This window comes from Micromonas pusilla, assembly GCF_000151265.4.
Source record: "Micromonas pusilla CCMP1545 genomic scaffold MICPUCscaffold_13, whole genome shotgun sequence".
Taxonomy (NCBI): domain Eukaryota; kingdom Viridiplantae; phylum Chlorophyta; class Mamiellophyceae; order Mamiellales; family Mamiellaceae; genus Micromonas; species Micromonas pusilla.
In genome coordinates, this window is record NW_003315894.1 from 472,372 (window position 1) to 498,120 (window position 25,749).

The window sequence follows — 25,749 nt, forward strand, 5'->3', positions numbered from 1 at the left end:
GCGCGTGCGTTCCTATTTAACATCTGCGTGACTCGCATCGTAGAGAACGAAGAATTCGAGAGACGCGGCGCTCTCCGAGACACACACACACACACACACACCTCGCACTTCTCCGCGCGCCCGGGCGCGTTCGCGCGCGGGATGGCGTGCGCGGGCGCGCATCGCAGCGCGCTCGTCGCGGCGCGTCTCGCGCTGACGGATGTTCCGCGACGGCGCGGCGCGTCCGCGACGGGAAGCCGTCCGCGCCGTGGTATCGACGCGCACCGCGGATGGAGTACACCGACGCGCGCGAACGCGCTGGCGGACGCGACGCCGCCGGCGTCCTCGACGCCGTCGGGGGACCCGGAAGAGGTGCGCGGTCGATCCGCGTCTCTTGGCGTCTTCGCGTCTTGGCGGGAGCGCGCGCGCGTCGTCTCTCGTCCTCCGAGAGCGCCCGATCCCCCGAATCGTTCAGTACAACATTCTTCCGTGAACTAACAACGTCCTCGATTCCAGACTCTCGGCGCGGACGTCGCCGCCGAGGGCGTCGTCACCCGGCGCCACACGCTGGGAAGAAACTTGACGTTCGTGGACGTGACCGTGTCCGGCCCGAGCGCCGTCGCCGCCACCGCCACCGCCACCGCCACCGCGGACGCGTCGCACTTTGTGTTTCTGAAGTGTTGGGGCGTCGTGGACAAGCGCGCTCGGCTCGGCGCTCGCGTGTCGTTCACCGGGCGCGTGCTGACGAACGACAAGCCGCGCGAGAGCGAGGGCACGGTCGCGGGGAGGAGTTACTACGCGTCCGTTCCCGCGGGCGGGCTCGAGGTCGTGCGCGCGGCGAGCGCGGAGGACGTCGCGAACGCGACGACGACGACGACGCCCCGCGACCGCGGCGGCCTCATAAACATCTCCACCCCGTCCGCCCGCCGCGGCGCGTCCGTCCCCGTCGCCGTCGCCGCGCGCGTCTGCAAGTCGCTCATCGTCCGCGGCGCGTGCGGGGACCCCAACTGCGCGCGGCGGCACGACGTCACCGACGCGGAGTTGGCGGCGGCGATGCGAGCGCGCGACGGCGCCGCGAGACGCTCGAGGGACGCGCGTCGGAGAGAGCTCGACCCGGACGACCCGCACGCGTTCGAGACCAAGGCGAGTAAGGCGCGTTCTATACACTGGTTCCCATACGACCGCGTTCGCGAGGTGGACGCCGATCCTTAAGGACTTTTGCCGTCGTGTCTCTCCGCCCACCCCTCGCTTTCAATACCCGCCCTCGACGCCTTTCAACTCCACCTGACGCCTTTCGACTCCACCCCGACGTTCGCTCGTATGGAATGGCCCCAAGGCGGAGAGCGATAGGATCTTCGCGGACTGGATCGTGCGGACGTTCGGGCTCGCGTCCGCGGAGGATGGCGACGACGATCGCGTCGTTGCCGCGGCGTCGGGGCGCGGACGAGAGCGCGCGTCGAGGGAATCTGTGAGTCCTCAAGGAACGGCGTTCACAACGCGTGCGCGGTCGTATGGGGATCAGTCTCAGGAATCGGAGTCGAGGGATGTCGCGCCGGCCCGAAGCCGAAGGGCATCGAACGGAGGAAACGAGACGAGACGACAGGTCGCCGACGTCGCCGGCGGAGGGGGCGTGTTATCGTTCGAACTGCACGTCCGTCACGGTCTCGACGTCGTCCTCGTCGACCCCGCGCGCGTCGGGATGTCCCCGAAACAACGCGCGACGCTGCGGTGCTTGAGGAAACGCGGCGCCGCGCGCGGGGTCGGCGACGCCGCGCACGACGCGTGGCGACGGAGCGAAAATTGGGCCACCGTCGCGGACGCGGAGACGGACGCGAGGCGGTCGAGGCACCTCGCGAGGGTGCTGACGCACACGGAGATGGGCGAGGACGCGGCGAGGCGCGCGGAGGAGATCGCGATCGCCGCGGGGAGAGAGGAAGTCGTCGCGTCGACGTTGAGCGGCGGCGGCGGCGCTTCGTTCCGGCACGTCGCGCGCGAGTTTTTGGGCCCCGACGACGTCTCCGCGGCGGGGTTGGCCGAGTGCGACGTCTTCGTCGGGATGCACCCGGACCAGGCCACGGAGGCGATCGTCGACGCCGCGCTGGCGATGAACAAGCCGTTCGCCGTCGTCCCGTGTTGCGTGTTTCCCCGGTTATTCCCGAACAGACGGACCGCCGCCGGCACGGAAGTTACCGGATACGTGGACTTCCTCGAGTATCTCGTCGCGAAAGACCCGCGCATCGAGCTCGGATACTTGCCGTTCAAAGGTCGGAACCGCGTGGTGTACAGGGTATAGGTACAGTACGAGATACAATACAACAAGAGCTATGTAGGCTAGAGCTACGGCGCGTCGACGGCGACGTTCACGGCGACGAACTCGCCCACGGGGCGTCCGTCCGGCAGCGTCACTTGCCCGTCGCCGACCACCTCCCACCCCCCGCGCTCTCCGAACACCCCAGCCAGCTCGCCCACCTCGAGCAGGTCCTTATCCTTGCACGGTCGCCCGACCGCGGTGAGCTCCGCGCCGCGGTGAAAGTGGAACCACATCACCGCGGCGCCCCTCGGCAGCAGCCCGGGCAACGCGCGCGCCAACGGTCGATGAAGGAATCGAACCGCGAGCACTGCGCGCACCACCGGCCGCCCCTCGCCCTCGCCCTCGCCCTCTCCCTCGCCCTCTCCCTCCCCGTCTCCCTCGCCCCCGCCCCCCCCGAGCGTCTCCGCGAGCGCGAGGACGTCCGCCGGCGGCGTCTTCGCGAGGTCGATCTTCCTCCTCGCGACGCGGTCGCTCACGCCGTGCGACGCGGCGAGCGACGAGAGACGCGCTAAACCCTTCGCGTCGCTGTCCAGCGCGAGGACGCGCCAGCCTCGGAGCGCGGCGTAGACCGCGTCCCTGCCCGCGCCGCAGCCGACGTCGACGAGGAGCGGGCGGGACGCGAGCGGGACGTCCGCGGAGGAGGGGCGGTCGAACGCCGGCGCCGCGTCCCACGCGTCGCGCATTCGCTTTTCCAACCTCGGGAGCCATCGCGCGACGAGGTCGGACGGCTCCCACAGCCTCCCGCGGTCGATGGGCCGCACCTCGCCGGCGAGGACGTCCACGCCCGCCGCGGGCGCGGCGCGCTCGAACAGCGCGTCGGACGCGACGAAGAACCCCCAGACGTTCCACGGCAGGCCCTTGAAGTCGGAGCGGAATTTCGCGATCTGCGCGCGATGCGACGACGACGACGACGACGACGACGACGACGACGCGCCGTCTTCCTCTCCCTCGCGAAGGTCGTCCCCGCCGTCCTGTGTGACGCCGCCGCGAAGAACGATCGCGAGGGCGACGCTCCGCGGCGGGAGCTCGTGCAGCCGGCCGTCGATGACCCGCCACGGCACGTTCACCGCGCGCTCGATCCTGCGCGCGTGGAATTCGCTCGCGTCTCGGAGGTCGAGGAGCAGCGCCCCGGACGCCTTCCACGCGCGCAGCCGATCCGCTTGCTTGTCCACGTCGGCGTCGCGCGCGTCCGCGAGCATCCTCGCGGACGCGTCCGCCGCGTCCGCCGCGTCCGCGGCGTCGCCGTCGTCTGCCGCCATCGCCGACGCGCGCGAGGCGTTGTGATGATGAGGGTCGCCGCGCGCGAAAACGCGACGTCTGTCCGCGACTCTTCGTTCGACCTGTTTTACCTGTCTGCCTGTTGAAACTCCAGCGGGGTCTCGGGCGATCAGACTAGGAGCGCGCGGCGCGGCCGAGGGGTACGAGCACGCGACACCGCACGGTCGAGCGTCGCGTCGGGCGCGGCGGCGACCGCGAGAGGAGGGAAGCCGCGCGACCGCGCTCGGCGGCGCGCGCGACGGGACCTCGCGCGACGGCGCGTCCGTCCGTCCGTCTCTCGACGGCGAATCTGGCGTGAATCTGCGAGCGGCGAACGATGAACGCCGACGAGGCGGCCAAGTGTTTGCTGGTGGCGCGGCGGCTGCTCGCGCAGGCGCAGCGCGGCGAGGGCGACGTCCACGCGTGCTTAGAGCGCGCGCTGAAGTACGCGGAGAAGAGCAAGCGCCTGGACGCGTCGCTGACGTCCGCGAGCGACGACCTCGCGAGCGCGCTTCGACGCGCGAGACGGGATCCGACGTTCGGGCGCGGATCGCAGGGCGCGCGCGCGTCCGGCTCGGGGGATCGCGGCGGCGGGAGCGGCGGCGGCGGCGGCGGCGCGCGCGCGCGCGCGTCGCCGTCCAAACCCGCGGCGCCGCCGCCGAACGTCAAGGGCACGCCGGACCAGGAAGCGCTCATGGCGCGGGTGAGACGCTCGGACGATTACTACTCCATCTTAGGCATCGCGAAGGGCTGCTCCGACGCGGAGATCAAAAAGGCGTATCGAAAGACCGCGATGAAGCTTCACCCGGATAAGTGCCAGGCCACGGGCGCGGACGAGTGCTTCAAACGCGTCGGCAGGGCGTACGCGTGCCTCAGCGACGAGGACAAGAGGGCGGCGTACGATCGGTACGGGACGGAGGATCCCGGGGGGATGCGCGGCGGCGGCGGTGGCGGCGGCGGCGGCGGCGGCGGCGGCGGCGGCCCCGGGCGATCGTACGGACACGGAGGCGGGCACGCGTACCGCGGGTTCGCGCACGACGACATCGACCCGGCGGAGATATTCAACATGTTCTTCGGCAACGGCGGGTCCCCGTTCGGGAACGCGCGGTACCGAAGCGCGTACGGAAACGGAGGGTTCGCGCGGCCGACGCACAGGGGCGACAGACGACGCGCGGAGCGGAGCCGCGCCGGCGGCGGGGGCGCGGACGACGCCGCGGAGACGTTCCGGAACTTGTTCCAGCTCCTGCCCATACTGCTCGTGTTCTTGATGTACCTCCTGTCCCCCGCGCAAGAGTCGCACTTCGCGATGAACAGGACGCACGCGTACTCGAAGCCGCGAACGACGTCGCGGTTGGAGGTGCCGTTTTACGTGAAACCGACGGGGGAGTTTGAGCGGAAGTACCGCACGCGTCGGGAGTTGGAACGCGCGGAGCACTCCATCGAGATGAGTCACATGAACTCGCTGGAGACCAACTGCATGTTAGAGCGGTCGCAGCAGCAGCGGATGTACAAGTTCGGGATGAAGAGCGATCGCGAGAGGGCGAAAACGATGGAGCTGAAGTCGTGCGATAAGCTCCGGTCGCTGCGGGCCAAGTTGTCGTCGTCTGGACGCGACGGGGACCGGGGGAGAGGCAGTTTCTAGCGAGCGAAGCGCGCGTTCGTTCAAAAACCATCCGTAGCAGCGCTAACGTTCGTCGCGTCACTCGCGCCACGCTGCCACGGCTAAACCACCACGCGCGAGTAACCCCCCAACCATGGGCGTTAACACGAGGTACGCCGCCTGCAGCGCGGTCAGCAGGTACGCGACGACGACGGCGAGGACGGCGACTCTAAACGCCCGTACGACGACGACGCCCGTCCCCCGGGGGCCTTTCCCCGCGCCGACCATGAACACGACGTCGCGCAGCGACAACACGAACGACCTGACCGCGGACGCGACGCACGTCCCCGCGACGTCGGTGATCAGCGCCCGGCTCTCCGGGGCGACGATCAGTCTGAACGCGTGCGGGAACACTCCCTTGAGCATCGCGTTGGTAAACGCCGCCGCCGCCGCCCCCGCCGCCGCGGGGTCCCTCTCCCGGTACCTCCCTCGCGCGTCGTCGCACACGATCGCGGCGGCGCTGCCGTCGGATGACGGGGACGACTCGTCCATCGTCGCGACGTCCATCGTCGCGTCGGGACCGGGCGTGGACGTCGCCGCGTCGGGGGTGCGTCCGAGGCTCGACGCGGCGGCGACGCGCGGCGGCGCCGCCGCCGTCGACGCCGACCCTCCCCCGCCGCCGACCCCGCCGGACCCGCCGACGACGTCGAACCCCGAGAACACTGGCGTCGGCATGTCGCGCTCGATGCCCCCCGCGCGCCGTCGCGCGCTCTCCCGCGTCCGCGCGTCGCGTCGCTGCGCGGACGTCATCATCATCCCCGCCGAGGCGCCCGGATCGAACGTCGCCGGCGACACCACCTCCACCATCGTCCGCACGGCTTCGCCGGTGACGCGTCCCGCGATGTCTTGAATCACGTCCCGCGTGTCCTCCGCGCCCGCGGCTCGCGCGGCGGCGCCGAAGAAGTCATCGAACACGTTCGACCCTTGCGTCCGGTCCAGATAAATCCCGACCGCGTTCGAGACGAAGCACGAGCACAGGTCCAACAGCACGCCCTTGCCCTCCTCGCTGGACGCCATCCTCAACAGCTTATCCAACGCGTCGTTCATCACGTCGCTCGCGCCGCTCCCGCGGTTCGCGCCGTCCTCCTCGCCGCCCGCGTTGGAGTCGCGCATCTGCTGCTTCACGACCTCGATGATCGCCTCCAACGTCTGGCGCGTCGTGGACGCGACGAGGACGGAGACGAGGCCCCAGTTTCTGGAGTCGAGGATCTTGTCGAGGATCCGTTCCATCGCGCTCGGCGCCGCGTCCGCGTCGCCGTCGGATCCGCCCCCCGCGGCGTCGCCGGCGGCGGCGGCTCGCCCCGAGGACGTCGCCGCCGCGACGCCGCGCGCGACGCCCGCGGTGACGCGCGCGGCCATCGCCTCGAGCTCGGGGGTGTCGAGCAGACGCGCGGCGTTCCGAAGCGTCGTCGGCACGGGCGCGTCCTCGTCCTCGTTCACGAGGAAATTGCTCACGTCGACGGCGACGCGCGAGACCGTCTCCGACGCCGCGATCGCGGCGGTGGCGTACCCGAGCGTCGCGTGCGCGAGCTGTTTCATGCGCTCGGACGTAGACACGCGCTGATACACTGTGTGGTCGGAAGACGCGGGCGGGGGGACGGCGTCAGCGTCGGGAGACGACGGAGGCGGACTCGAGGAGGCGGATTTTTTTAATTGCGAGGAATCGTCGCGCGCGACCGTCCCGTCGCGCGGGCGCCGCGACGGGCGCGATCGGATCACCGAGGCGCGCACCGTAGTATCCCGCCCCGGCGGTGACCGCGTAGAGCGCGAGCTTTCGCTTCCATCGCGAATCGCTCGACATCGCGCGCGTCGGACCGGACGGGCCGGCGACGCGCCGTGAAGTCTGACCCGACTTTCGCGCCGCGCTGGCGAAATTCGACGCGAGAAGAGTCGACCGACGGCCTGCCGACGGCCGCGCGAGAGCCGTTGGGCGCCGCGTTGACATCGCTCTCTCCCCACAACGCCCCGCGCGTCCGCGTTCTGCCGAAGAACGCACCCGCCATGACGTCATGGGGACGAGGCGCCGCTGACTCCGAGAACATGTACAACATGGTGCGCGCGCGGCCGCCCCCGCCCCCGCGTCTCTCGTCGACGCGTCGGACGACGCGCGCGGAAAACGCCGCGGGGCGCGCTCAGATTCGCTCGCTCGCCTCTCCCCTCGACCGACGGCACGAGGACTCGCGCGCTGACGTCCGTCCTCTCCTCTCGCCCGACCCCAAACCCCCACCCAGACCGGCTTCGGGCGCGACACCTCGAAGTGGCTGCACTCCGCGAACGACATCCCGGTCCGCGCGGCCGCGCCGTCGTCCACGACGTGCCACCACACGAACAGCGCACAGGTGATGCGCCTGCTGTGCCCGACAAACTCGATCCGCGAGAGGCAACGCCGCGCGGGGCTCACGCCGGTGAACCACCACCGACACAACCGCCTCGCGCTGAAGGAGCAGTCCGCGAAGAACGCGGCGAGGAAGGCGGAGCAGCTTAAGGAGGAGGCGACCGCGAAGAAGAACGCGTTCCGGCCGAACAGCTCGCGGGGATCTGTTCGGCCGGCGTCGGCGCGGCCGGGAACCGCGGCGTCCTCCTCCGCCTCCGCCGTCGATCAGTACGGCGTCGATTACGTCTCCATGAACAAGACCGCGGTCGTGAGCGCGGCGGCGCAGCGAGGCGCGGCGCTGAGGAAGAAGCTCGAGGAGCGAGATGCGCTGAAGAACATGACGTGGACAGAGAAGAAGCGGTACCACGTCGGCGAGGTGCCCGGGTATCTCCTCGCGAGAAAGGCGGAGCTCGCGGAGGCGGCGCGCGTGAAACGCGAGATGGAGGAGCGGTCGCACATCCCGGTCGGCATGAGGGTGCTGCCGGAGGAGGAGCGCGTGAAGACGCTTGAGATTTTGCGCGAGAACCGCGAGGACACGTACGAAAAACTGCGAAGCTTGCCGTTCAAGTGCGAGACGCCGTCGTCCAAGCGAACCAAGGCGGCGCTCGAGTTTCGACTCGCGGAGATCGAAGACGCGCAGAAGGTCTTCTCCAGGAACCGCGTTTTGGTGCGCGAGGTGCCGGAGGAGGACGAAGAAGAAGATGCGGGCAGCGCGTCGGATTGATGCGTCCGTCGTGTTGACGATGTGGCGGCGTGATGATGTTGTCGGTTAGCGGGTATCGTAAGTGCTTAGGTGGAGGCGGCGGTGTACATACAGTATCATAATTGCTCAAATGCCAGTCGTCAAACGCGGCGTCGAGTCGTTCCGATCCCGTCCAACGCTCACGCGAACTTCCCGCCGTTCTTCAAGAACGCGACGGCGTACCCCGCGTGCATCGCGACCCCGCGGTGAAGCACGCTCTCGTCTAGGACGTACTTCGTGCTGTGCAGCGCGTGCGTCGCGCCCGCCGACACGTTATACGAACCCAACCACATCATCGCGGACGGCCATCGCTCCGCGAAGAAGGAGAAATCCTCCGCGGGCATCACCGGCTCGACGTCGACGACGGCGTCGGCGCCGAACATCGCCGCGCCGACGCCGGCGGCGAACTTCGCGGCGTCGACGTCGTTCACCGTCGGCGGGTACTCCTCGTGCCTCACGCCGCCGCTCACGGGAAAGTACTCCACGTTGACCGCGCACCCGTGCGCCGTCGCCGTCGACACGACGATCTTCGTGATGGCCTGATGCAGCCACTCGAACGTCTTTTTGGACAACGCGCGAAACGTTCCTCGCAACGTCGCGACGTCGCCCATGACGTTGCTCGCGGCGCCGCCGGCTTGAAACACCGTCACGCTCACCACCGCGCTGTCGAGCGGGTCCACTAACCGGCTCACGATAGTCTGTAACGCGATCACCGCGTTGGCGCCGCAGACGACGACGTCGACGTTTTTGTGCGGCACCGCCGCGTGCCCCCCCGCGCCCGTAAACGCGATCTCGAACGAGCCGCTGCCGGCCATGATCGTCCCGCCTCTCGTGCCCACGACCCCGCTCGGGGTCTCCGGGTACGGCCAGTTATGCAGCGCGAAGGAGCTCTGCGTCGGGGGTCGCAGGTCGTCCAGGCCGTCCTCGAGCATGCGTCTCGCGCCCGCGCCGCCCTCCTCCGCGGGTTGGAACGCGAGTCGCACCGTCCCCGGCGGCAGCGACCCCATCTCAGCCATCTGCGTCAGCACCTTCGCGGCGCCGAGGAGCATGGCGACGTGGCCGTCGTGCCCGCACGCGTGCATGACGCCGTCCCTCGTGCTTCGCATGTTGGGTGGGATGGCGGACTCCTCGCGCATCGGGAGCGCGTCCATGTCCGCGCGGAGGAGGACGACCGGGGACGCGCCGTCGCCGATCGTCGCGACGACGCCCGGAGGGGAGATCTCGACGTGCGACGCGCCGAGGAGGTCGAGCTCGCGCTTGACGAGCGCGGAGGTTTTCGTCTCCGTCCACATCAGCTCCGGGTGCAGGTGGAGCTCTCTGCGGAGCTTGATGACGTACTCCGACGTCGCGCGCGCGAGGTCGTACACGTCGACGAGCGACGCGAGGGCTTCGGCGGACGACGACGACGATCCCTCGGACGTCGGCGCGGCGCACGCGGCGTCGCCCGCGGCGCGGCTCTGCGCGCTCGCGGGCGCGATCGCGGAGACGACGCACGCGAGCGCGAGGAGGAGGGGGCGAGGGAAGGAAACCCGGCGGGAAGAGCGCGCCATCGCGGAGGCCGCGGCGTGGCTCTCGCGCTGGGGCGAATGGAAGAGAGGCGTGTCGGAAGTCTCGTCACGCGAGCAGAGTTGAGGCTCGGCGAGGAAACAATTGCGTGCGCTCGCTTTCCTCCCAACCCTACGGGTACTGTGACTAATTCGCGCTCGAGCACTTCACCCTGACTGTGATCCCCTCGTCCCTGTACGTCCGCAACAGCTCCAGCGCGCTGCTCCGGAGCTTCACCCGTTCGCCCTGGTCCCCCCACGCCTCGATCGCCGTCGCGGCTTCGATGAAAAAATCGATCAAGCCGAGCTTCATCTCGAACAACCTTCGCGCGTCCACGTCGCCTTTCATCCCGATCCTCCGCGCGATCGCGGGCATTCGAAACGCGATGTCGCTGAAGTCCTGGTGCTTCGTCCCTTTCACCTCGACGTCCAGCCACGGCGAGTCCGCGTGCCGCGTGAACGGGCTCAGGTCCGCGTTCCAACGCTCGGAACGCATCACCAACGTCGGCACCGCGTTCGCCGCCGCCGCGCGCAGCGGGTGAAAGGCACACGCCTGGTCCGTTTCATCGTAGATCCCGAACGGATCGATCCACGGGTCGAGAAGCACCGCGCGGGAGATCGTCCCGGGCTTCGCCGCGGCGATGGACGCCAGCACGGACGCGGCGCCGAACGAGTGCCCGGCGGCAACGACGCGCCGGTGATCGATCAAATCCGCGAAGTGCGCGCTCGCGTCGAACGACGACCCGGGGAAGACGTTCTCCGGGATGGTCGCCCTCGTCGCCCTCTTCTTCCCGCGCCCCCCGCCGATGCCCGGGCACAGCGCCGCGATCGCGGCGTGGATCTCTTTCGTACGCACGCCGAGCTGCGTCGTTCGCCATTTGTAGTTCCCGTCCGTGTGACGGTACAACTCGTGCTTCACCTCGCCGGCGCTCTCGTCCACGTGACTCGCGCACGACGCGGAGCCGTCCCTGTGTTCGATCGCGGCGACGAGGTACCCTTGCGACGCCAACGACGTGCAGAGCGCGGCGTACATCGTGCGCGTCCCCGCGAGCCCGTGCGAGAACACGACCAGCGGCATCTTCGTCTCCGACGACGACGACGACTCGGCCTTCTTCTTCTCCGCGGCGACCGCGCGCGACGGCGCGCGGTCCATCGACGCCGGAATCGTGTCCCCCAGCAGCCGTCCGAACGCGTGCGCGAAGACGCAGAATCCTCTCGCGAACGCGCGCTGCCACCACCGTCGGTCCTCGTGCTCCAGGTTGATGATGAAGTGCATGAGGCCGTGCAGGTACGTCGCGTTCGGCATCCAGCACGGCCTGTCTCCGAACGGCGATCGGCGCCATGACGACGGCGGCGCGACGTCGGTGGGGAAGTACAGGCGCATGAGCACGCCCGTCCCCGCGGGCTCGTAGTCTGCCATGGAGACGTGCCGCGGGGACCCGGCCCATCGCGGGTGCGGGGGGATCACCGCGCGCGGGTACGCCATCGGTTGTGACGACGCGCGACGATCGAGGCGCCGCTCTCGTCCTCTCTGAGCTGATGCTGTCACGGTGCCGACCGACGTCTCCCGCCGGCGTCACTTCCGTCGGCGCCGCGGCCGCCTCCGCCGCCGCCTTCGAGATGGCGGAGGAAGAGACGGCGTACGCGTACACGGAGGGCCAGGCGACGCTGCGATCGAGCGCGCACAGGGCGGTGTACAGCAAGACGCGGAAGGACGACCCGGGCCCGCGCGTCGTCGTCGGCGCGCTGCCGTCGCGGCTGCGAGACACCGCGGTGTTCGGCGTTGACGGGCCCGCGCTTCGCGCGTTGCGAGCCGCGGTGGTGAATCTCCTCGATCGCGCGGGGGCGGACGTCGGGTCGTGGCCGGCGTCGGCGTCGGCGTCGTCGTCGTCGGAGCGCGACCTCGAGGACTTCGTCGTCCCCGCGGCGTCGCTCAAGGATCTGAGGGGCTCCGCGCGAGGGAAGAAATTCCCGCGAGGGCCCGCGAACGCGACGCTGGCGGAGCTCGTCGTTCAAGACGCCGCGTTCCTCGCCGCGTTCGACGCGCTCATAGACGACGCGATCTTACCGAACCTCCGCTCGAGGCTCGCGGCGTGCGGCGTGAGCCTCGACGTCGCGGAGGAGACGAGCGCGAAGGACGCCGTGGGCGCGAGCGGAGGAACGATGAGACGGAGACGCGTCGGGTACGTTCAGCGCCCGCCCACGCTGCGGATCCAACCGGGGCCCTCCACGCGGTACGTCCGCCCGCACAGCGACGACGAGTACGGGCACCAGGACGGGGAGATTAACTTTTGGATGCCGTTCACGTCGTCGCAGAGGACGCGGACGACGCTGTGGGTGGAGAGCGAGAGAGGGAGAGAGGACTACGCAGAGACGGGCGTCGACGCGGGCGAGTGCGCGGCGTTTCACGGGACGTCGAAGCGACATATGGTGCCGGCGAACGAGAGCGCGTGCACGAGAGTGAGCTTGGACTTCCGGATCGGGGTGGAGGGGTTTTACGACCCGAAGTGGGTGATGCGGGGGACGAAAGCGGACCACGACCGCAGAGAGGTTTCGCTGTGACCGACGCACGCGTCGAACGACGGTTTCAGAACGCGAGTCGCGCCGCAATTTTTCCGCTCTCCGCTTATACTCGTACAACAGCCAAAGCGCAACAGATAGAACTAGTTGTAGCAGCAAACAAATACACAGGCTTCAAACAATAACCGGGGGCCTCGTCCCGAGTCCCGCTATGGGCGTCTTTCGCCCTCCCCAGCCTTTTATTATCCTCCTCAAATCGACTCGACTCGACTCACCGCGCCCCGAGCGCCGGGTGCACGGACGACGGCGCGTTCCACATCGACGCCGTGTCCAACCTCGTCGGCTTCCTCTCCGTCTCCACCCTCTCGGGGTAGTCGACGTTGTAGTGCAACCCCCTGGACTCTTTCCTGGACGCCGCGCAACGCAGCGTGCAGAGACCGACGGTGAGGAGGTTCCTGAGTTCAATCGACGCGAGGCGCGCGTCCGCGCCGCGAGACTTTTCCTCGCACTCCTCCAACATCGACTCCATCTTCGTCGTCGCCTCCTTCAGAGTCTCCGTGTCGCGGACGATGCCCGCGGCGTTCCACATGACCCTCTGCACCTCCGCGCGCATCGCGGACGTCCATTCCGGGGGCTCGTCGAACGCCGCGATCTCGTCCACGTCTTTCTTCGCGGCGTTCATTCGCAGCGCCGCGCGCTTCCTCGCCGCCTCCGCCGCCTGCTCGAACACGGGCTCGAGCGCGTCGCGCCCGGCGAATCTCACCCCGGACGCCTTGACCGCCCTGTTCGCGAACACGACCGCCTCTAACAGCGAGTTCGACGCGAGGCGGTTCGCGCCGTGGACGCCCGTGCACGCCGTCTCGCCGCACGCGAACAAACCTTCCACGGAGGTCTGGCCGTTCAAGTCCGTGGACACGCCGCCGCAGAGGTAATGCGCGGCGGGCACCACGGGGATCTTGTCCGACGTCATGTCCACGCCGCGCTCCGCGAGCTCCGCGGCGATCCCGGGGAAGTTCTTCAGGACGTCGTCCGCGGGAAGGTGCGCGACGCTGAGGTACACGCACGCCGCCTCGTACCCAGCCTCGCGCGCGGACTTGATCTCGCAGTCGATGGCGCGCGCGACGACGTCGCGCGGCGCGAGCTCCAGCCGCTCGTCGTACCGCTCCATGAACCGCTCGCCCGCGGCGTTGAACAGCCGACCGCCGTGGCCTCGCACCGCCTCGGTGACGAGGAACGCGTTCTCGTTCTCGCTCCGCTTCGCCGCGCCGCCCGGGCCGGTGTACAACGACGTCGGGTGGAACTGATAAAACTCCATGTTGGCCACGTCGGCGCGCGCGCGCACCGCCATCGCCACGCCGTCTCCCGTGGACACCCCCGGGTTGGTCGTGCTCGGGAAGAGCTGCCCAGCGCCGCCGCTCGCGAGCATCGTCGCGCAGGAGATGAAGCTCGTCCTCGCGCCGCTCCTGCGGTCGATGATCTCCGCGCCGACGCACTTGAACGACCCGTCTCTCGTCTCCGCCGTGATCAAATCCGTCGCGACGTGAAACTCGTAAAACGTCACGCGCGGGTGCGCCCTCGCGCTCTCCAACAGCGCGCGCTCGATCTCCTTCCCGGTCATGTCCGCCGCGTGCACGATCCTGTGCTTCGAGTGGCCGCCCTCGCGCGCGAGGTGTAGGTCGCCCGTCTGCTCGTTCATCGTGAATTTCGTTCCGAATTCGATGAGCTTCTCGATGGCATCCTTGCCCTCGTCGCAGACGACTTTTACCGCGTCTTCGTCGCAGAGGTGATCCCCCGCGACTTGCGTGTCCCTGACGTGCTCCTCCACGGTGTCGTCCAACGAGATGACCGCGCTGATCCCGCCCTGGGCGTAGTGCGTGCTGCCCATGTACGCGACGTCCTTCGTGACGATGGCGACGTCGCCGAGCTCCGCGGCTTCGAGCGCGTACGTGAGACCGGCGATGCCGGATCCGATCACGAGAAAGTCCACGCGATTCGGCGGCGCCGCGTCCGCGCCGCGGGCGTCGGCGTCGCGCGCGTCGCGCTCGATCTCGCGATCGACGTCGGTGGCGATGACCGCGCGGACGGCGGTGTCGCGCCGCGCCGCCGACCGGAGCTTCGACGCGCGGGTTCGCGCGCGCGGGATCGGCGCGCCGCGGATCGACCTCGAAGCGGCGGCGTAGTGGGGGCGCGTGGGCTCGCGTCGGCTCGAAGAGTCGCGCGGGGATCCACCGCGCGCCGGGGCGCGCGCGAACGCCGCGGCGACGCTCGAGGACGCCGCCATCATCCTTTGTGCTGCTAACGCGAGACGTGCGACCGGTTCACGCGGTCGTTATCGCCTCGGAAGCGCTCGCCGCGGGGGGATGACGTCGCCGTGGAAAGATGCTACGACACGCCTTCGACGTCGATTATCTTCCGCAGTCAATCCGCGCGGCTCGACTCCGACGCGACCCGCCTGCCCGCGTCGCGCGCGCGATCGATCGAGACGAGCGATTCGTCGTTCACCGTGGGTCGCACGTCCCCGCGACCGCAAATCCCGGCACTCGCACACGGCGAGAGGTGACCTCCGCGCGGTGCTATGAGCCGCCTCGCCTCCCGCGACGAAGGAGGGAGGGGTTGGAAAAAGGACCTCCCGAAATAAATATCGCGAAGCGCTCCTCGACCACAATTTCGTGATCCAGATCGTAGGGGCAGTTAGTTCGCGGTACGCGTACGTGTACACCGTGTACACGGTGGCGAAAAATACGTTCAAAAGGCAGCCCCCGAACCGAAAAGCGCTCACCGGTCGATCAAAATCACATCGCGCGGGGCGGAGGACGGCGCCGCCTCCCCCCCGCGTCGTCGCCATGCACAAGCACCTCGCGCGCGGGAGCGAGGCGATCACCTTATATCGCAGGTTCATCGAGCTCGCGCGGATGTTCCCGGATCCGTGCGGGAGGCACTACCTGTTCAACCGCGTCGCGCACGTGTTCCGACGCCACCGCGGGGAGACGTCCCCGGACGCGGTAGGCAAACACCTCAGCGCGGGCAGGCAGTACGTCCGGAAACTTCGCAGGGCGCTGACGAACAAGGAGGACTACGAGTACGTGTTGAGGCACTCCTACGGCGTCACCGGGCGGTTCAAGCATTTGCTGCACCGCGCGGAGATCGAGGCGAGATCGCCCCCGAAGACGTCGCGGCTGCCGACGACGCTGCCGCCGCTCCCGGGCCCCGCGAAGGAACGGTTCACGCTCGCGGAGTTGAACAGGATACTCGCCGAGGAGGAGGACGGCGTCGCGCCGAGCCCAGAGATTGCGAACTCGGTGAAGACGCAGCTCGCGGTGTTGAGGGCGTTGGTGCCGCGCGCGTGGGCGCGACGGGCGAAGTTTCAACCGGAGGGCGGGAACGCCGGCGGCGGCATCTCGGGGTGGTTCGAACGCGCGACCGGAGGCGACGCGGGCCCCGGGAGCGAAAGGGACGCGAGCGGCGGCGGCGAGAGCTCGAGCAGCGCGGGCGGCGTCGTGCTCAGCTCGGCGACCGCGCCGAGGCCGTGGGAGATCGAAGGCGAAGACGACGTCGAGATCGGCGGCGCCGCGGAGGGCGGAGAGGAGGGAGGAAGAAGAGGTCGGTCGCCCGTCGCGTACTTCGACGGCGATTCCGTCTCGGACTGGGAGGTGAACCATCTCGCGCTGATCACGACGACGTTCACGCCGGATATCAAGAGAAGAGTCGACGAAGGCGTCGGGATGATCCGGAGTTGGAAGAGGTTTTACAAGCTCACTTTGAGCGGCGGCGGCGGCGTGAAGAAGAGGATAAAGCCCGCGAAGAAACCTCCCGCCGGGGAGGAGGAGCGCACGCCTCGAACGGTGACGTTCGCGCCGAAGAAGAAGCTCAGGATATCCGGGATACCCGCTTCTTGGAGCGACGCCGCGAACGACGACGACGACGCGGAGGACGCTTCGTCGAAGAGAGTCGTTTTGACCTTCGGCGACGCCGTCGTCGACGAGATCGAGACGGGCGTTTGACTCGCGGCCGCGAGTCGTCTCGGCGTCGAAACACGCACCGTAGCATCGTAGTAAGTAAGGTATTAAATAGCGATTCCTCCGACGCGCGCGCGCGAGTTGAATTCAATTCTTTCGACGCCGACGCCGACGCCGACGCTCCCTCATCACTCGATCCCCAGGCGAAGCGTCACCGCGAGCCTGTGCGCCTCCAACCCCTCCACCGCGGCCATCGTCGCGACGGACGGGCCGAGGACGTCCAACCCCTCCTTCGTGAGCTCCTGGACGGTCATGTACTTCACGAACGAGTCCAAGCTCACGCCGCTGTACATCCGCGAGTACCCGTACGTCGGCAACACGTGGTTCGTCCCGCTCGCGTAGTCGCCGACGCTCTCGGGGGTGTACCGCCCCAAGAAGATCGACCCGGCGTTGTCCAAATCCGGGAGCAGCGCCTCCGCGTTTTCCACGTTCACGATGAGATGCTCCGGGGCGTAGGAGTTGCTAAACGCGCACGCCGCCGCGAGATCGTCCACGACGACCGCGTACGAGTGCGTCAGCGCCTTCGCGGTGATCTCCGCTCTGGGCAGCGCTGCGGCTTGTTTGGACACCGCGGCGCAGATGCCGTCGAGGTCGACGTCCGGGGTCACGACGAGGACAACCTGCGAGTCCGGCCCGTGTTCGGCCTGCGACAACAAGTCCGCGGCGACGTGGTCGTGGTTAGCGTCCTTGTCGCACATCACGAGCACCTCGGACGGCCCCGCGGGCATGTCGATGGACACCATCGCCTCGCTGTTCTGCAGCGTCATCTTCGCCGCGGTGACGAATTGATTCCCGGGTCCGAAGATCTTATCCACCTTGGGGCACGTCTCCGTGCCGTGGCCCATCGCGGCCACGGCCTGCGCGCCGCCGGCTTTCAAGATGTGCGTCACCCCCGCTTTCTTCGCGACGTACAAAACCTCCGGGACGATCTCCCCGTTCTTCATCGGCGGCGTCGCGAGGACGATGGATTTACACCCGGCGATGGCCGCCGGCACCGCGAGCATCAACGCCGTGGACGGCAGCACCGCGGTCCCACCGGGGACGTACAGACCGACGGCGCCGATCGGCCGCGACACTCTGCGGCACCGCACCCCCGGCATCGTCTCCACGTCCACGTCCGCGAGCTCTTTCTGCGCGGCGTGGAACTTGTGAATGTTCTCGTACGCGACGTCGAACGCGGCGCGCACGTCGTCCTCGAGAACCGGGTCCGGGAGGTCGCTCACGCGCACGACGACGTCCTCGAGGTCGACGCCGTCGAACTTGGACGTGTACTCTCGCACCGCGTCATCGCCTCTCGTCGCGACCGCGTCCACGATCGGCGCGACCGTGCCGAGGATGGAGGAGAAGTCCACGCGCGGGCGCTTCAAGATCTCGACCCGCTCCTCCGCGGAGAGGTCGTTCAGGACGTACGTGCGGATGCTCATCGCCTCCTTCGCCGGGTCCGCGATCGCGGCGTTGACGAGGAGGGTGGATCTGCCGGGGGCGGCGGCGGCGCGACGCGCGGCGGCGACGCGGCGGACGCCGGCGACCTTGCGCGCGGCGGCGGAGGACGCCCCGCCGAGGGACGACGACGACGACGATCCGCGTCCGCGCGCGGCGGCGGAGGACGACGCGGTCGCGGACGCCGCGCGCGCGAGCGAGGTCATGCGTGAGCGCGGGCGCGGCTTCGATGCGAAGCTCGCGGCGTCGGTGAAGACGAGCGAGACGAGCGCGTCGGCGTCTCTTCGGACTCCGCGGGCTCTCGCGAGGGAGAGGTCGCCGCAATCGACTGTGACGTGTTCCCGCGGGGCGCAGCGCAGCGGACTCTCTCCGAGATCAGAGCCGAGATCGTACTCGTACTCGTATGCGTTCTCAGTCACCGCGCGACGAGATGCGCTCGTACAAACGTGATTGCAATCGGCGATCTCTGAATGCAGCGCTGTGATTGGCCGAGATTCGGCTCGGGCGCGGTGGAAAGGGCGACTGCGCCCTCCTTCGCGCGCCCCTCCCTCTACTTCCGCGAGCGCGCGCGCCTCAGCCGTCGCGCCACACCCCTCGCGTCCACCACGATGGCGTCCATGTCATGCATGGCGGGCACGCCGCTCGCCGCGCGCGCGCGCGCGTCCGTCGCGAAGACGGGAAAACGCGCGTCTCGAGGGTCGCTCGTCATCCGCGCGAGCGCGGAGACCGACGCCGCCGCCGCGCTCGTCGAGCGCGGGTACCCGTTCGTGAAGATCGTCGGCCAGGACGAGCTCAAGCTCGCGCTCACGCTCAACGTCGTGGACTCCAAAATCGGAGGCTGCCTCATCATGGGCGACCGCGGCACCGCCAAGTCCGTCGCCGTGCGCGCGCTATCCGATCTCCTCCCGGACATCGACATCGTCCCCGGGGATCCGTTCAACTCGTCGCCGACGGATCCCGAGCTGATGGGCCCGGAAGTCTTAGAAAAGTTCAGGGCGAAGGAAGACATCCCCACGGGAGCGATGAAGATCCCCATGGTCGAGGTCCCGCTCGGGACGACGGAGGACCGCATCTGCGGCACCATCGACATCGAAAAGGCGCTCGCGGAGGGCGTCAAGGCGTACGACCCCGGCCTCCTCGCGCGCGCGAACCGCGGGCTTCTGTACATCGACGAGGTGAACCTTCTGGACGACTCGCTCGTGGACGTCGTCCTCGACTCCGCCGCGGGCGGGTGGAACACGGTCGAGCGCGAGGGGATCTCGATCACGCACCCGGCGAAGTTCATCATGATCGGCTCGGGGAACCCCGAGGAGGGCGAGCTCCGGCCGCAGCTCCTCGATCGGTTCGGGATGGCGTGCAACGTGAGGACGATCTTCGATCGCGAGCTTCGCGTGCAGCTCGTGAAGAACCGCATGGAGTTCGAGGAGGACCCGGAGGGGTTCGTGAAGTCGTGCGAGGAGGAGACGAACGAGCTCAAGACGAAGATCGCGGCGGCGCAGAAGCTCTTGAAGGAGGTCAAGATGGAGAGAGATTTGGCCATCAAAATCTCCGGCGTGTGCGCGCTCGTGGACGTGGACGGTCTGCGAGGCGACATCGTCGTCACGAGAGCCGCGAAGGCGCTCGTCGCGTACGAGAGGAGGACTGAGGTCACGGAGGACGACATCAAGCGCGTGATCGGGCCGTGCTTATCGCACCGTTTGAGGAAGGACCCCATGGACACGATGGACGGGTCTTTCAAGGTCATGCTCGGGTTTAACAAGATCTTCAAGGGGAGCGCGATGGCGGACTTCGCGGGCGCGATGGCGGAGGGCATCGAGGATCCGGAGGCGAAGGCGAAGGAGGAGGAGAAGGCGAAGGCCGATCCCGCGCCGAAGAAGGCGGGCGCGTGGGGTGGTCTCCCGGGCGGGAGGTGAGCGGCGCGCGCGAATCGTCGCGAAACGCGCTGTTTTTGTGAGCGAGTGAAAATACGACTTGCATCTCATTCATAACGAAACCAACGCGTCGCTTCTTCACTTCGTCCCCGGGGACTCTTTAATGAACGGGTGCGTCAGAGCCTGCGACACCGTGAGGCGCTTCTCCGGATCGAAGTTGAACATCTTGTCCAGCATGTCCGCGAGCTGCGACACTTTCCTTCGCTCCGCCTCTCCTAAATTTCTATCGTGCGCGGCGAGCGTCACAGCGACGTCCTTCGTCGGCTTCGCGTCTCGTATCAACCGCCTAATCTGCCGGTTCGTCACCGGGTCTTCCTCCACGAGCGAGAACATCCCGTCGTTGTCGTAGTGGTTCTCCCGGAACGCGGCCTTCCGGAGTAACTTCCTCGGCACCGGGCCTTTCACCTCGATGAACTTCATCATCATCTCGTTGTTCGAGCGTCCTTGAAACGCGATCGCGCCGGTGTAGAGCTCGTATAGACAGCACCCGATGCTCCACAGGTCCATCGGGTGCGAGTACGGCAGGCCTAGGATAACCTCCGGGGCGCGGTAAAAACGCGATTGGAGATACGGCGTGATCTCGTTGTCGCCGTCGAACATCGCGCTGCCAAAGTCGCAAATCTTGATGACGTTGTGCGACTTGTTCACCAGGATGTTATCCGGCTTGATGTCCGCGTGCACGACGCCGCAGTTCTTCAAGTGCTTCAGGGCGACGAGCATCTGCGTCGCGAACGACCGCACGCCGTGGACGTTGATACCGACGTTCCGTCCGTACTTCTTCAGGACCTCTCTGAGGTTCATGTGCATGGATTCGAACACCATGAAGACGTGGTCGCGAAATTCAAAGTGTCGCAAAAACTTCACGCAGTGACGCTTGTTCTCCGGGTCCGTGCCGCACAGCTTCCTGAGCACGGTCATCTCCAGCTGCGCAGCCTTGTACATCGTCTCGTTCGCGCGGATCACCTTGATCGCGACCTCGGAGTATTGCCCCTCGCCGACGACGTCTCCGTCCTCGCCGGTCGACGGCTCCGCCTTGAGATCTTTCGCTTTCACGACGGTGCTGAACACGCCTCTCCCGCTCGTCTCCATGACCCTGTACCGCTCGTCGAGAACCTCGCCCATGCGCGCGCGGTAGTACCCCTCCGCGTCGTCCCAGTTATCGCTCAGCCCCGCGGTCATGTCCGCGGCGCCGGAGGTCCCGACCACCCCGCCGCCGCCGCCGCCGCCGCGCGCCTCCCTCGCCGCGGCTTTATCCTCCGCCTCGTCGTCGAACAGATCCGCGTCGTCCGCGAACATGTCCGGCGCGCCGTCGGAGGACTCCTCCTTCTTCTCCGGGCTCGGCACTCTCGGCGTCGGCGCGGGGACGGGCGCGGGGACAGGCGGCGCGGGGACAGGCGGCGCGGGGACAGGCGGCGCGGGCGCGGCCGGCGCGGGCGCGGTGGACGCCGCGTGCTTCCTCATGATCTCCTCGCGGCGTTTTCTTCGCTCCTCCGCGAGCCTCGCGACGCGCGTCTCCTCGTCCTCCTCCGCCGCCTCCAGCGCCGCGGCGACGCGCGCTTGGTACGCCGCCTCCTGCTCCATCGTCATCTTCTCCTCGACGATGCCGGTCTCCGGCGGCGTCCCCTCCCGCGCGGGAGCGGGTTGGGCGGGTTCCCGCTCGCGCTCGCGCTCGCGGCCGCGACGATCGCCGTCGCGGCGCCGATCTCGATCTCGGGGCCGTTCTATACAAGCGAAAGTCGGGGTGGAGTTGAAAGGCGTCAGTTGGAGTTGAAAGGCGCCGAGGGCGGGGATTGAAAGCGAGGGGTGGGCGGAGAGACACGCCGGGAAAAGTCCTTAAGGATCGGCGTTCACCACGCCAACGCGGTCATATGGGGACTAGTGTATAGAACGCACCTCGATCTCGATCTCGGTCTCGATCCCGATCTCGGTCGTCGTCCCTCCGCGCCTCGTTCCCGCCGCGCTTGACGACGACCACCTTGCGCGCGGTCCCGGGCTTGTGGCTGTCCCGCGGGTCTTGCTCGCGCGGCTTCTCTCGTCCTCGCTCCCCGCCGCGGGCGCTGTCGCGGGGGTCCGCGCGGCGGTCGCGGTCGCGGTCGCGATCTCCGGGATCTCGCCGCTCGCGGTCCCTCCGATCCCGGTCGCGGTCCCGGCTGTCCCCGCGCCGTCGATCGCGGTCGCGGTCTCTGTCCCTGTCCCTGTCTCTTTCCCTGTCCCTGTCTCTGTCCCTGTCTCTGTCTCTGTCTCTGTCGTCGTCGCGGTAGGACGACGGATCGTCCATCCGCGCCGCGCGTTTGCTCTGATGCCGCGGGGGGGATCCGCTCCGGCTTCGTCCGCGCCGCTTGCCCGCGACGTCGGTCGCGGGCGCGGGCGCGGGCGCGGCCACGATCTCGCCCTCTTCGTCCGACGTGTCGTGGTACGACATCGCGCGCGATCCGACCTCGTCGTGCACCCCCGCGCGCGCGCGCCTCCGTCCAATGCGGATTCGCCCTTTCTCGATCGCGCGTTCGACGAAAATTCGACACTCTTCTGTTCGAGTGACCTCCGCTTTCCTTTCAGTCATCGTCGCGCGTCGAGATGGGCGCTCCAGGACCGCCGTACCAGGTGTTCGTAGGGAACGTCCCGTACGATGCCACCGAGGAGAGACTCGCGGACATCTTCTCCGAGGTCGGCCCCGTGCATCAGTTCAGGCGCGTCTCGAGACGCGTCCCGTCGCGCCTCGAGGATCGCGCGCGCGTTTTTCCTTCACGAGAGAGATCCTTCCCTCCTCCGCCCGTCGAAATCCATCCAACTCGCGCCACCTCTCCGCCTCTTATCGTCGCAGGCTCGTGACCGATCGCGATACGGGCAAGCTCAAAGGCTACGGCTTCGCGGAGTTCATGGACCTCGCGACCGCGCAGTCCGCGAAGAGAAACTTGAACGGCAGGGACTACAACGGACGCGCGCTGCGCGTGGAATTCCAGGACGGCGAGGACGGCGCCCCACCCGCGAAGAAGCCCGATCGCGGCGCCCCCCCCGCGACCGCGGTGGGGTACGACGCCCCCCTCGGCGCGGCACACACCGCGGGCGCCGCGGCGCAGATCGCCGCGAGCGGCGTCGCCGCCGGCTCGGGATTGGACGCCATCACCGCGCGCATCGCGGAGATGTCCCCCGCGCAGCTCTTCAACGTGTTCAACCAGCTCAAGGCGCAGATCCAGGTGCGTTCTATGCACTGGTCCCCATACGACCGCGTTCGCGTGGTGAACGCCGTTTCTTAAGGACTTTTCCCGGCGCATCTCTCGGCCTACCCCTCGCTTTCAATCCCCGTCCTCGACGCCTTTCAACGCCAACTGACGCCTTTCAACTCCACCCCGACGATCCAGTCGAACCAGTCGCAGACGCGGCAGATGCTCGTGCAGAACCCGCAGCTCACGTTCGCGCTGTTTCAGGCGCAGCTCACGCTCGGGATGGCGAAGCCGCCCGTCGGACCGGGGCACGACTTCAGCGCGAGGCAGGCGATGGCGCATCCGCAGGCGCCCGGGATGCGTCCGGGACCGCCGGGGCCGCCGCCGGGGCCGCCGGGGATGCGTCCCGGCGGGATCGCGCCTCTGCCGCCTCCGGGCCCTCCGGGGATGATGCATCAGCAGCAGTACGGCGTGCCTCCGCCTCCGCCGCAAGGGTACGGCGGCCAGGGGCCGGGGATGATGCCCCCCGGGCCGCCGCCGGGCGCCGGGCCGCCGCCGCCGCCGCCGGGACCGGGCGGGATGGGGATGGGGATGGGGATGGGGATGGGGATGGGGATGGGGATGGGACCGGCGGGAACGGACGCGGGCGGCGGCGTCGATCAGCAGCAGGCGCTGCTGCAGCAGGTGATGTCCATGACCCCGGATCAAGTCGCGCTTCTGCCGCCGGATCAGAGGCAGCAGGTGGAGATGTTGAGGCAGCTCGCGGGGGCGCAATGAGCGAGGGCGGTGATCGTGAAAGGTGCGCGCGCGGGTGCACGCGGTTGGTTTCGTTTTTTTTCAGTTTCTTTTCGCGCGCGACGCGATGGAGGTTGATGAAAACAACAGACAATATTGCACAAGCTCCATATTATCTACGGACGTGATTTGTTTGTTTAAACTCTGACTCTGCTCGACGCCACGTGCTCGCGTGCGTCACCTCACACGCGCGAAACGCTGACGTTTTCCTCTCAACCTCACGCAGGCGGAACGTGTCTGTGTTGAAATCTCGAATTCGTTCGTTCATAAAACGCTCCTCTACGCTAATACGCGACGACGCTTCATCGTCTCTCACAACATCAAATGTTCGAGCACGAAATTCTCAGACACGAGCAAGCGACCCAGCCGCGCAGAGACCACGAGCTTTCGACCGCCTTCCAACCGCACCGGTTGAACGACATACCCCGGCCAAAGACTCGCCCCTCCCCCCCCCGGCTCGCAGCATTTTTCTTCTCCTTTTCGGGGGTGCTCCTCGTACTCGACAATGACGTACGTCCCCGCTGGGTACTCGCCGTAAACGTCGACGAAGCGACAGGGAACATGCATGTACCGCCCCCTGAGCGTCTTGCCGCCCGGAATCTCCCCGCGCATCTCCCATTCCAGCCGTCCGTCGTCGTCGGTCTCGTCCCTCGGCGGCGGGCGCTCGTCCCTCCGTTCCTCGCGAGTAGTCTTCGTCCCTCCGAACGTGGCGTCGAACGCCGCGGCTTGGCGCTTCTTCCGGCGCAGAATCCGGCCCGCGTCCGCGTACCTCTCTCCCTCGACCGCCGCGCGTTCCGGTCGACGCGCCCGCACCACCACGGGAACGTCTAAATCCGGGCGCGTGAAGTACGGGTGCTTCAACGCCCGTCGCGCGGTGATCCTCTTGGACGGATCCAACGCCATGAGCCGCCACAACAGATCCGCGGCGCACGCGCCGATGTTCGGAAACACCGTGCTCAACGGCGCGGGCGTCCACTTCGGATACGCGTCCGGGGACCACCCTCGGTACGACATCGCGTCCGGCCACGTCTCCTCCGTCGGCGTCCCGAACAATTTGAACACGCACAGGAGCTGGTCTAGCGTCTGCGCGCCGTCCGCGTAGGCAAACTTATTGAACAGCGAGTGGCCCAGGAGTAACTCCGCGAAGACGCACCCGGCGGCCCACACGTCGACGCCGGTCCCGTACTTCGCCCCGCGGCGATCGTCGACGACGTTACCGTCCTCGTCCTCGAGCTCGTCCTCGTCCTCGTCCGCGTCTCGGTGGAGGAGGCCCTCGGGGGCGACGTAATACGGCACCGTGCACGTCCGCAGCGGCGACTGGTTCCCGACCGGCCACTGGTTCTTTCGCGAGGACGCCCAGGACGCGATGACCGCTCGCCCCTCGCCGTCATTCGCGCGCGGGTCGAGGAGCACGTGTCCAGCGTGGAGGTTTCGGTGGCAGATCCCTCGGGAGTGCGCGTAGTCGAGCCCCTCCAAGACTTGCCTGAACACGCTCCGCGCGCGTTCGGGTAACAATCGGCCATCCGTCTGGTCGATCCACTCCACGGGCGGGCGGCAGCTCGCCGCGTGCTCGGCGTCGCACGATCGCGTCCACTGCGCGCGCATGTTTACAGGGTAGTACGGGTGCACGAGCAGCAGCTTCGCGGCCTCGTCTTCTCTCTTCCGGCGCTCGCGCTCCTCGTCGGAGTCGTTCTCCCAGTTTTCGTTTTCGTCGTTTTCGTCGTCGCGCGGGAACAGAAGTTTCCCGGTGACCGTCACCGCCTTCGTCAGCGGCGTCACCGCGGTCCCTCCCTCGAGCGCTTTCAAGTTCGATACCTCTCGCAACTTCCTGCACATGAACCCCTCGTCCGGGCTCTCCTGGAACGGCAGCACCTTCACGGCGACGTCTTCGAAGGTGAGGACGTCGCGACAAAACCACATCCTCGACCGATGCGTCCTCCGCGGCTCGCACACCTCCCTCGCGTCGAAGGACGTGTAGTCCGCCATGTCCGCGTGGTTCGTCAGCTTCTGCCCTTTCGT

General features: G+C 68.0%; 17 protein-coding genes across 17 annotated transcripts; 8 read left to right on the plus strand and 9 right to left on the minus strand.

Annotated features, from left to right (window-relative positions):
* Nucleotides 1-141: 141 nt before the first annotated feature.
* Nucleotides 142-2,272, plus strand: MICPUCDRAFT_52678 (uncharacterized protein; the record flags this gene model as incomplete). The annotated part of the gene is made up of 3 exons (XM_003062805.1): nt 142-351; nt 496-1,173; nt 1,316-2,272. The coding sequence occupies 3 exons, from the start codon at nt 142-144 to the stop codon at nt 2,270-2,272; spliced, it is 1,845 nt and encodes a 614-aa protein (XP_003062851.1).
* A 44-nt stretch (nt 2,273-2,316) lies between these two features.
* MICPUCDRAFT_42482 (uncharacterized protein) lies at nt 2,317-3,549 on the minus strand (the record flags this gene model as incomplete). Its single annotated transcript, XM_003063008.1, has 1 exon — nt 2,317-3,549. One exon carries the CDS (start codon nt 3,547-3,549, stop codon nt 2,317-2,319), a length of 1,233 nt encoding a protein of 410 aa, XP_003063054.1.
* A 671-nt stretch (nt 3,550-4,220) lies between these two features.
* Nucleotides 4,221-4,649, plus strand: MICPUCDRAFT_7992 (uncharacterized protein; the record flags this gene model as incomplete). The annotated part of the gene is made up of 2 exons (XM_003062806.1): nt 4,221-4,494; nt 4,555-4,649. Coding segments are annotated over 2 exons (369 nt in total), but the record flags the coding sequence as incomplete, so codon positions are not given.
* Nucleotides 4,650-5,246: 597 nt separating this feature from the next.
* MICPUCDRAFT_52681 (uncharacterized protein) lies at nt 5,247-7,008 on the minus strand (the record flags this gene model as incomplete). The annotated part of the gene is made up of 2 exons (XM_003063009.1): nt 5,247-6,775; nt 6,939-7,008. 2 exons carry the CDS (start codon nt 7,006-7,008, stop codon nt 5,247-5,249), a joined length of 1,599 nt encoding a protein of 532 aa, XP_003063055.1.
* A 541-nt stretch (nt 7,009-7,549) lies between these two features.
* On the plus strand, nt 7,550-8,305 carry MICPUCDRAFT_52682 (uncharacterized protein; the record flags this gene model as incomplete). Its single annotated transcript, XM_003062807.1, has 1 exon — nt 7,550-8,305. One exon carries the CDS (start codon nt 7,550-7,552, stop codon nt 8,303-8,305), a length of 756 nt encoding a protein of 251 aa, XP_003062853.1.
* Nucleotides 8,306-8,487: 182 nt separating this feature from the next.
* MICPUCDRAFT_3364 (uncharacterized protein) lies at nt 8,488-9,663 on the minus strand (the record flags this gene model as incomplete). The annotated part of the gene is made up of 1 exon (XM_003063010.1): nt 8,488-9,663. A coding segment is annotated over one exon (1,176 nt), but the record flags the coding sequence as incomplete, so codon positions are not given.
* A 1,120-nt stretch (nt 9,664-10,783) lies between these two features.
* Nucleotides 10,784-11,287, minus strand: MICPUCDRAFT_21883 (uncharacterized protein; the record flags this gene model as incomplete). The annotated part of the gene is made up of 2 exons (XM_003063011.1): nt 10,784-11,081; nt 11,160-11,287. Coding segments are annotated over 2 exons (426 nt in total), but the record flags the coding sequence as incomplete, so codon positions are not given.
* Nucleotides 11,288-11,487: 200 nt separating this feature from the next.
* MICPUCDRAFT_52685 (uncharacterized protein) lies at nt 11,488-12,429 on the plus strand (the record flags this gene model as incomplete). Its single annotated transcript, XM_003062808.1, has 1 exon — nt 11,488-12,429. The coding sequence occupies one exon, from the start codon at nt 11,488-11,490 to the stop codon at nt 12,427-12,429; it is 942 nt and encodes a 313-aa protein (XP_003062854.1).
* A 229-nt stretch (nt 12,430-12,658) lies between these two features.
* Nucleotides 12,659-14,671, minus strand: MICPUCDRAFT_66855 (uncharacterized protein; the record flags this gene model as incomplete). Its single annotated transcript, XM_003063012.1, is given in 2 exon segments — nt 12,659-13,633; nt 13,643-14,671. Coding segments are annotated over 2 exon segments (2,004 nt in total).
* Nucleotides 14,672-15,190: 519 nt separating this feature from the next.
* On the plus strand, nt 15,191-16,391 carry MICPUCDRAFT_52687 (uncharacterized protein). The gene has a single exon (XM_003062809.1). The coding sequence runs from the start codon at nt 15,231-15,233 to the stop codon at nt 16,386-16,388; it is 1,158 nt and encodes a 385-aa protein (XP_003062855.1). The 5' UTR covers nt 15,191-15,230; the 3' UTR covers nt 16,389-16,391.
* Nucleotides 16,392-16,531: 140 nt separating this feature from the next.
* On the minus strand, nt 16,532-17,827 carry MICPUCDRAFT_44866 (uncharacterized protein; the record flags this gene model as incomplete). Its single annotated transcript, XM_003063013.1, has 1 exon — nt 16,532-17,827. The coding sequence occupies one exon, from the start codon at nt 17,825-17,827 to the stop codon at nt 16,532-16,534; it is 1,296 nt and encodes a 431-aa protein (XP_003063059.1).
* A 642-nt stretch (nt 17,828-18,469) lies between these two features.
* CHLL2 (magnesium-chelatase subunit chli-like protein chloroplast precursor) lies at nt 18,470-19,756 on the plus strand (the record flags this gene model as incomplete). The annotated part of the gene is made up of 1 exon (XM_003062810.1): nt 18,470-19,756. One exon carries the CDS (start codon nt 18,470-18,472, stop codon nt 19,754-19,756), a length of 1,287 nt encoding a protein of 428 aa, XP_003062856.1.
* Nucleotides 19,757-19,852: 96 nt separating this feature from the next.
* On the minus strand, nt 19,853-20,953 carry MICPUCDRAFT_21874 (uncharacterized protein; the record flags this gene model as incomplete). The annotated part of the gene is made up of 1 exon (XM_003063014.1): nt 19,853-20,953. One exon carries the CDS (start codon nt 20,951-20,953, stop codon nt 19,853-19,855), a length of 1,101 nt encoding a protein of 366 aa, XP_003063060.1.
* On the plus strand, nt 20,952-21,545 carry MICPUCDRAFT_66863 (uncharacterized protein; the record flags this gene model as incomplete). The annotated part of the gene is made up of 1 exon (XM_003062811.1): nt 20,952-21,545. One exon carries the CDS (start codon nt 20,952-20,954, stop codon nt 21,543-21,545), a length of 594 nt encoding a protein of 197 aa, XP_003062857.1.
* A 93-nt stretch (nt 21,546-21,638) lies between these two features.
* On the minus strand, nt 21,639-22,196 carry MICPUCDRAFT_52691 (uncharacterized protein; the record flags this gene model as incomplete). The annotated part of the gene is made up of 1 exon (XM_003063015.1): nt 21,639-22,196. One exon carries the CDS (start codon nt 22,194-22,196, stop codon nt 21,639-21,641), a length of 558 nt encoding a protein of 185 aa, XP_003063061.1.
* Nucleotides 22,197-22,381: 185 nt separating this feature from the next.
* Nucleotides 22,382-23,235, plus strand: MICPUCDRAFT_7053 (uncharacterized protein; the record flags this gene model as incomplete). Its single annotated transcript, XM_003062812.1, has 4 exons — nt 22,382-22,455; nt 22,596-22,797; nt 22,852-22,968; nt 23,134-23,235. Coding segments are annotated over 4 exons (495 nt in total), but the record flags the coding sequence as incomplete, so codon positions are not given.
* Nucleotides 23,236-24,555: 1,320 nt separating this feature from the next.
* On the minus strand, nt 24,556-25,335 carry MICPUCDRAFT_21735 (uncharacterized protein; the record flags this gene model as incomplete). Its single annotated transcript, XM_003063016.1, has 2 exons — nt 24,556-24,915; nt 25,027-25,335. Coding segments are annotated over 2 exons (669 nt in total), but the record flags the coding sequence as incomplete, so codon positions are not given.
* Between the last annotated feature and the right edge of the window lie 414 nt (nt 25,336-25,749).

Excerpts from the sequence above, each read along its gene's own strand:
- MICPUCDRAFT_52687 (XM_003062809.1), top strand. The coding sequence starts at position 15,231 with ATGCACAAGCACCTCGCGCGCGGGAGCGAGGCGATCACCTTATATCGC.